This window comes from Necator americanus, chromosome I (assembly GCF_031761385.1).
Source record: "Necator americanus strain Aroian chromosome I, whole genome shotgun sequence".
Taxonomy (NCBI): Eukaryota; Metazoa; Nematoda; class Chromadorea; order Rhabditida; family Ancylostomatidae; genus Necator; species Necator americanus.
The window spans coordinates 20736557-20744709 of NC_087371.1; the positions used below are offsets into that span (position 1 = coordinate 20736557).

The following is an 8153-nucleotide window of genomic DNA, read 5'->3' on the forward strand; positions in this document are numbered from 1 at the left end:
CATGTCAATAAACGCAGTAGACAACAACCATAGTCATTAGCCACACCGCTTTCAGAGGAAGTTCCATATCGATGACGTTGTCCCCTGCAACGGCACGTAATCATTGTAGGATGGCTTAGCAGTATTTGTATTCGTATTATGGTTGTCTTACTCCTCAGTACGCAAAGAGACCATATTTTATTTCTATTTCTAATATAGATCACGTAGATCGTAAAATTGATCAGACCTTCTCTCTAAGGAAAAATTATGGACCAAGTTTTTTTCCTTTCAAATGCAGGTTGCATAAGTGAAAAATGCTGCTTTCTTTGACTCTTGTAGCTGCACTTGCATTTCGAGGATGAGTATTCGACTCACTGAGTCGACATCGCATGGGTTTTTCATTCTTTTAGTGCTCAGATTTGTTTTGTTTACGCTGCAAATTTTTGTTCACAAACAAACTGCATAAAGTGACTGGACAATGAATTCTAATTTGATTACTTTTTGTAGCTTTCTCTGCACATGAAACATTTGAGTGATTCCTCAAGTTTTAAATTACAGTTGCTATCTTTTGTGTTATCGGTACTCTTCATATCTATTATAGAACATCTAATGTGCCCTCTGCATAAGCTGCATTTGTATTTTCGTAAGTTACCACTGCTTTGCAGTCATCAATATTCTTAGCAGTTACTCCGTAAGCTTGTGTTTGCAACGCCAACATCAGCCATGACGTAAAGATTTTTTAAAACAATTCCAGACGATAATAGGACTTCATCTTCCGTCTCCGTTTCTCTTAAAGCTGTGTTCTGACAGGATTCTTCTAAGTTTCATTGTATACATTAGAAAAGCACCTTCAACTGTATATTTAGAGCCGTAACAAAACGAGACTTCTAGTTACATTTATTTTTGAAATTTGTTACTTAGAACGAAGAGTGCCACGTTTCAAAACCCTATCAGAAAAGCACCTTCAACTGTATATTTAGAGCGAAAACGAGGGTGCGTGTCGTTACGCATCGTTAATCATACGCTGCATCACCGGCTAGGATATAATCCACTCAATTTAGTAATTGTACCAGAAGCAAGAGAAATCCTCACTTGAAATATGAAATAATGATGTATCTAATAGCTTCAAATTACGTGCATAAAAATTTTCGTTAGAACGGAACATTCCAGGTTTGAAAAGTAACGGTAATAAGAATTATCGTTATCCTGTAACTCTCAAGCTTTTTTGTAGCCTAATTTATTTCTGGACAGAGGAACCTTGATCCCTGTATCTCTGACTTCTTGGAACTTACAGGAAGAAAAAGAGTTCAAATTTCGTAAGATTTCTAGACTTTCTGAAGGTGATATAAAGACAAACTCACTCCTTTTCTTTATTAGAACACCATTCAAAATCCCATGTACTTCTATCTAGCATTATTATTCTTTGACTTATTCGGTAATTTCGACAGCTCATACCACTCTTCTTTGCATATTTTCTTGTAACTCCGCAGTTTTCTGCGTCTCTGTGGCTAGAAGAACATCTAAGACGGTTGTCCGCGTCTTCATGAACGACTGGAGCGTGGCCTCTTCGAGGTATGCTCGCGTATCCGCCGGCATATCCACTGGGTACGTTATGTCTCGGAGGCATTCGCGGAGAATCCGCGGGGACCCTCTTTACCATTCCCCCCAAAACGAGACTTCTAGTTACATAAGTCAAGACGACTCATTATTGGAGGGTGAATTCATTTCCTGGTTCAATACTCGATCTCAAACTGAATCTACGTAAGGCTAACTTAATTACCAGTTTGCAGGGAATGAGTCCCACTCATGCTTTACCTGCTACCAACCTCGCATCTACTTAAAGGCATCGCACCACGAATCTGAGGTGGTACGGATTTCAGGTGGAGTATTCCAGTATTATACGGGATCGCAGATTATGAAGAGGGGTGTGATTCCGTTCATTTCTTCCTAATTGCTGCAAAAACCACCCGGAAGATGCGTCGCGTGCGCAAAGCTGGCGCGCTCCAATCGAACTCCTTGAAGAAAATAGTGCGCCGGAACGCTCGAAGCCGTTTCTTCCGGACCGTTTTTACGGCAATTAGGAAGAAGTGAACAAATCACCCTTCTCTCAATAATCTACGATCCTGTATACGAATACTCCACCAGAAATCCATTCCACCTCAGATTCGTGGGGTGATGCCTTTAAGCATGCAAAACACGATTGGTATGAATTTTGGAAGGTATCAGTCGTAGTAATTTTCTATCTCTAGTGCGTACAGAATCAGATGATGGCGTCGTTCATTGAATTTAGTGTTCACATCAGCAGTGTTATCACCGATTAATAGCCCGCTGATAGCTGCTGAGGACACGATAAAACAAAGAAGCCAAGTATTTTAGCACCAACTTTGTTGCGTCCGAGACGTTTGGTGTTGCCGATGTCACTGAACCACTTTTTCTCGAATATTAATGAATCTGCTGTGTTATTTCTATACGCTCCAGCAATCCTTTCTAGAAAATCTCTTTTAAATGGCTACGATCCATTCAAAGCTTAGGTATATAGTTCTGTTAGTTACCACAACTCGTTGTGCACTCCACTTTTAACAATTCATCAAAAAAGCACTCTTAAAATGTATCTGCCTAGTAAAGTGTATAAATTTGAAGCACGCACAGAATAAAGCATTGAACCATATTTTTTTCTTAGTTTGCTCAGTAACTTCGTTAAACTATTATTTTTATCGTTTTTATCGTTTCCTGTTTTGTCTATAATTACCAGTTGCCTTGTTAACGCATGTATTAATTAATTTAAGATTCACGATTGCGCAATAAAACGTAGTGAACGTAGATTGGAACAGAATCCGCCGTGGTGAAATTTTTAGTGGTACTTCGAAATCTCGGTTGCAGACTCCATTAATTTGTCCACTGTGCATGTTAGTATCGCTCATGTTTGTTGATAATTCTGAATAGATCATATGAGCGTTCCCTTAACCTTATTTGGTCAACAATATTTTTTCTCAGCTACATTTCATACGCTTTATTCTTCTTTCTCAATCTCGCCCGAATATCGTTATACTGCATTTCTTCTACATCATACGATTCCCAAAGTTCCTCGTCAAATCGAGTGTTGTTCCTTTGTCCATTTTTGCTGTTCAATAAAGTTTGTTTTTGAGGTTTTATTTTGTGTGATCCCGGCTGTCTTCCGGTCGCATTCTTAGCTATACTTGCACCGATTCTATGGGACGTGGAGGAGCAGTACGTAGTCGAAAACTTCACACGGGTTCAACGGATAGTGAGCCACTTGCTGCAAGAATGCGCCATCCAAATAAGGTTGGCAACTTCTACGACACAAATATTTAGAGGCACTGTTGTTAGAGGTGTGGTGTTCACTGTGCAGTTTTTGATACCATAGCTCTGTATCGGATGAAAGCATGCTGTGCTGTTAAAACCACTAAAGCATCTTGCGGTGCTTCTGAATGTTGCGCTCATGACAAATTCATCAATGTTGACATCTTAGAAACAACGCAAGGTCATGGACGAGCTGCTGCTGAATTCCAATCTCAGGTTAGTGTTATGTCGGGACGGTTCAAGCAGTGGAATCGAATGAATCTCTTCCCGAATGCATTGCAGACGTGTTGATGACGTCAGCAACGGTCTCATTCGAGCTCCCCAACCAATATTGCGAGAAAAGCCAACTACACCTTTCATCGTTTTGCCAGAGGAAGCTCGATTCACACCACTAATAAAGAAAAGTAGATATGCTCTTGACATAGGTGCTTTTTTTGAGATCTCATTCAAGTAGTTTCCCTCTCATACGGTGCACTTTTAAGGAGGAACGTTGGTCAAACTTGTGTATTCTACGGTATGTGAACGTGCGGATGTGAGTTATTCTTAATTTCCGGCTACTTTCTATAAAAGTAGATATGTCCTTCAAAGTTCTCTCCTGAAATATCTTTATAAATATGAAAAGATCAGTACAGGATTCCCTCTTCGACAGGTGACACTTTACAAAGTTAGTTGCTCGCTGATTTGCCTACCTTTAAAACATTTCTGGCAGTCACGAAGTAGTCATTGCGTAACATTCTATTAAATATTGTTTAGCAGTGTTATAAGTACTTTCTTTTACATCGAAACAACAATAACTGGTTGCGGCCATATTGAGTAAATTGGTGGATGTTGACACTACTTTTGCTTATACTAACCTAGCTAGAGAGCGGGAATTCAAATAGCTGTGTTTGATCGCGTAGGCCTAGTGGCATTCAAGTGGGCTTTTGTTGCAAATTAGTCACGAATTTTATCTGTTGCCATCAGCAACAAGATTTCCGAAGTACAGCTCTTTTTTTTCGATTATACGAAAACTACTATCACCACGGTTAGGTTGTATTTGAGCGCAAATTTTTCCCAGCAACGAGTTTTACGTGGGAGGTTTCTGCTAAAATTTCCAACGTACAGCTACATATTTAGTGACTTCTTGATGAAAGGAGATGTTAGTTGATCGAGGAGCGAGAAAATACTGTTTCAGAAGTCCGACTGCAATGAGCCTGAGGTGCTGCTAAACTTTAAGAAGTTCACGACAATTGAATGTTGTTTACAATTTATTGGAAATGTGAGTTCTATTACTTTTCCCATCATACAAAAAAAAATTTGATAGCTTTTTCCTTTTTTTCATTAAGAATCAGTCGTTGCTGCACTTAATGTAATCGCTGAAATTTCAATAATATTTGTTCCTTTGGTTGTCTTGGCTTACAGATAACTGGGTATTGCAATGGCGATTCCTTCAAAATGTTTTCTTGTGGGTCAACAATATGATATGGGCAGTAAATTTCGAAATTGATACTAACTACATACATAGCATGTTCATTAGAGATTTTAGAATTGGCATGATCGCGTTGCCGACGATGTTTTACACTGTACTGGTGGAGGCTCCTTCAAATACGCAGAGATGATGCATAATTTGTTAGGAGTGCGGTAAGTGCCGGTAAGGCGAGTCGCCTAAAGTACATAAATTCGACCTCCTTACCAACATTATTTGCTTACCATTTGTGTTAGAAAAAGGGAAAAAAGTGAACGTATTCGTATAGCTCATCAGGTTTCGTGTAGGGTTCAACGTACAGATGAGATGAAGTCGCTGATCTATGGCTGTGATTTTCTTTTGAGAAACAACGAAGACGAGTCGTTCACATATCATCATGAAGCGATCGGGATTGAAAGGCAAGTGTTAGAAGGCAGCTTATCGTTCTTTCAAATTCTTAAACTGCAGAAAATGAAACTCCGCTTCCAGATATCAGTACAAGCCAATTGCAGCAGACTCCATTTACCCTTTCCTACTAGTGAACATAGGCACTGGTATATCAGTCTTGAAGGTAGGGTTTCTTCACTGAACTTTGATACAGTTTTTTTTTTTTAAATCTGAACGTTTTTCCTTCTGCTCAAGATTGCAGAAGATGTAATTTGTGACTACTATATACTTGTAAAAAAACTGTCTACCAGGTCGGTCGTCCCATCACGGCTATTGTGATTCTGTTGCTTTCAAGAATTGATACTTTGAACAGGTGAGAGGCTGGAGGCACAATAGCCGTGGTATGGTATGATGTAGAAACGATTCAAGTGCCAGTGGAAATCACAAGCTTTCAAGAAAACATGCTAGACAAAACTAATGTACGCTCAGGTTGATTCGCCGTCACAATTTCAACGAGTTGGTGGTAGCTCCATGGGAGGCGGTGCATTCATTGGACTTGGAAACCTCTTAACTTCAGCACAAAGTGAGAAATATTGCTCAGACATAGGCACAAATAATATTCTCATGTATACTTGTTTTTCTGTTATATCAACGAGGCTTTGCTGAGATTTTGTTATTGGTCTAATGCTTCGATAAGCTCGTCATTCTTAAAGGCCTGAAAATGCTTCGAGGTCCTTGATGGTCTACATGTCGTATCCAACTCAGAACGACATGAAGCACGTTGCAGTCATGTAAGCGGCTGGACTTGAGACGGCGCGATAGAGGTAGCGGTTGGAATCGAAGTGAGACCATCGCGAACTACAGCGGTGCAGCAAGAAATAGTGTCAGCAAGGACCCCTCAGATTCTAACTACTGCGCTGCGGTTCGAGCGCAGCCGCTTATGCGCTGCATCGTGCTTCATGTCGTTTTGATCTTATATATGTGTGTAGCACACACGTATTGTTTCAGATTTTGATGAACTTCTGTTGATGGCGGAGAAGGGAGATCATCGAAAGTGCGACACACTAGTTAGTATTTTACCTCTTTTCGCATCCCATTATCAATGAATTTTTTTTTCACAATTTCCTCCTTGGCAGATTTTGTTTTCTGTGTTGGAAAAGAAAATGCTATTTAGGTGTGTGATATATATGGTGGTTCGTACGATAACTTGAACCTGCCTGCTGATCTGATCGCCGGTTCATTCGGCAAATGTAGCAGGATGGGGAAGCGGGGCGCCGCTGCTCGCGGAGATCACGAACAAGCTTCGGAGCAAGACATTGCCAAATCCCTTTTGTTAATGATCAGCAACAATATTGGACAGGTAGATCTCATACTTGCACTTTTTCACACTCAATCGCTTACTGTGCAATGTTTAGATGGCAATGTTGTACGGTATGAGGTTTTCCATGAAACGTATATACTTTGGAGGATTTTTCATTCGGAAACATCCTATCACGATGCGAACGTTGTCATATGCAATCAACTATTGGAGCAAAGTTAGTTTTATGTAATTTGGGAAGAAAAGCTTGTCTATATGATTCATTCCTGTAGATTGTTAATCAAAGTTGTTTTTCTTTTTTTTTTTCGAAAACCACCGAGGATTATTTTCAGGGTAATATGGAAGCGTTATTTATGAAGCACGAAGGCTACCTCGGAGCAGTAGGTGCCTTCCTCGATACTGGAAATGCATGATGTTGTGTTGAAAAACATGTAGTGATGTACGATATCATTGTACGATATCATTGACGTATATGTCTTCACATCAGCCTCAATAGCAATTCGCAAACGACATACTATGTATGGTATATCAGGTCATTATGTTCTTCCATGTTTTTACATTCCTCCTGATACTACTAGCTCCTGAACATCGTTCTATATTTGGAAGAAGAAACACCCTTGTTTGTTTGCAACGTATTCAATGGTATAATTAGTCAATCGGCTAGTTATAATGATCATCGTTATATTCAAACGTTGGTAAACCTAACCAGGCTACTTACATGTACGGTCACCGCCCAACGTATTCAATCAGGTCAGCTCTGTCAGTGCATACTGTTCTTGTGTTAGACACGTGCACTTCCCGATCTGCCTCAGTCGAAGGCACATCGACCTATCGTGCTAGCACACGTTCGACGGCGATTATAACATGGTTTCGTAGATTGAATGTCACTTTTTAATCCATCACTCAGTTCTACTGCTCCAGGAACGTTTTATATAAGTAGCAGTAATGTTTGTATTATTTTGATGAATTAGAGAAGTTTTAACCAGCGGTTATTAGATGGTACTATTTTTCCCTTATGTGGATGCCTGAAACTAATAGTAACATAGTTAAAAGTGCCAACCATGTTTTGACATATGTTTCAAATACATTGATTAGCTTCGTGACGATTTATGTGCTAATACACCGAAACTTCTTAATATCTATGAAAAGTATACACGAAGAGGAGGTGATGGATGAACAGTCAACAGTTCTCCGTAAGGATCAAGTTGAATAGCAGCATCTTCTTCAGAGATGTGTACAAGACGACCACCAAAACCGTTTTAACGTATGTTTCCAACAATAGCAACGGTGACAGTTCAACTGTCGAAACTTAAAGTCGATTTCTTCTCAAGATATTGAATATTGTCATTCTAGTCCGAAAATGGTAGATATTGACAGCTTAAAAGACATGTTTTTAAGTCATGGTCATCTTAAAGGCTTTGACAATGTTGGGGTCTCTCTGAGACAATGGAGAACTCAAGTTATAGACTACGAGGCTTAGCCGTGCGCAATTTCCCCTCATCGTCCTGAAAAACGGGGTAAACTTCTACGATGCCTTAGAGTGCGCAACCATCGTGCACGCGCCACGTCCGCGAACCCTTTTCCCCGTTTTTTTGCTTTTTCTAAACCCCCGTTTCTCTCGACGAATTAGGAGGAATTGAGCATTGTCACGCTCATGCTCGTAATCTACAAACAAACAACTCGAACTCTACATTTTCTCACAGA

General features: G+C 39.9%; 1 protein-coding gene across 1 annotated transcript; it reads left to right on the forward strand.

Annotated features, from left to right (window-relative positions):
- Positions 1-3189: 3189 nt before the first annotated feature.
- On the forward strand, positions 3190-6862 carry RB195_006352 (uncharacterized protein; the record flags this gene model as incomplete). The annotated part of the gene is made up of 13 exons (XM_064179392.1): positions 3190-3282; positions 3470-3516; positions 3583-3725; positions 3783-3832; positions 4475-4558; positions 4826-4920; positions 5053-5163; positions 5234-5315; positions 5621-5714; positions 6140-6198; positions 6306-6491; positions 6547-6666; positions 6782-6862. The coding sequence occupies 13 exons, from the start codon at positions 3190-3192 to the stop codon at positions 6860-6862; spliced, it is 1245 nt and encodes a 414-aa protein (XP_064036350.1).
- Positions 6863-8153: the final 1291 nt, after the last annotated feature.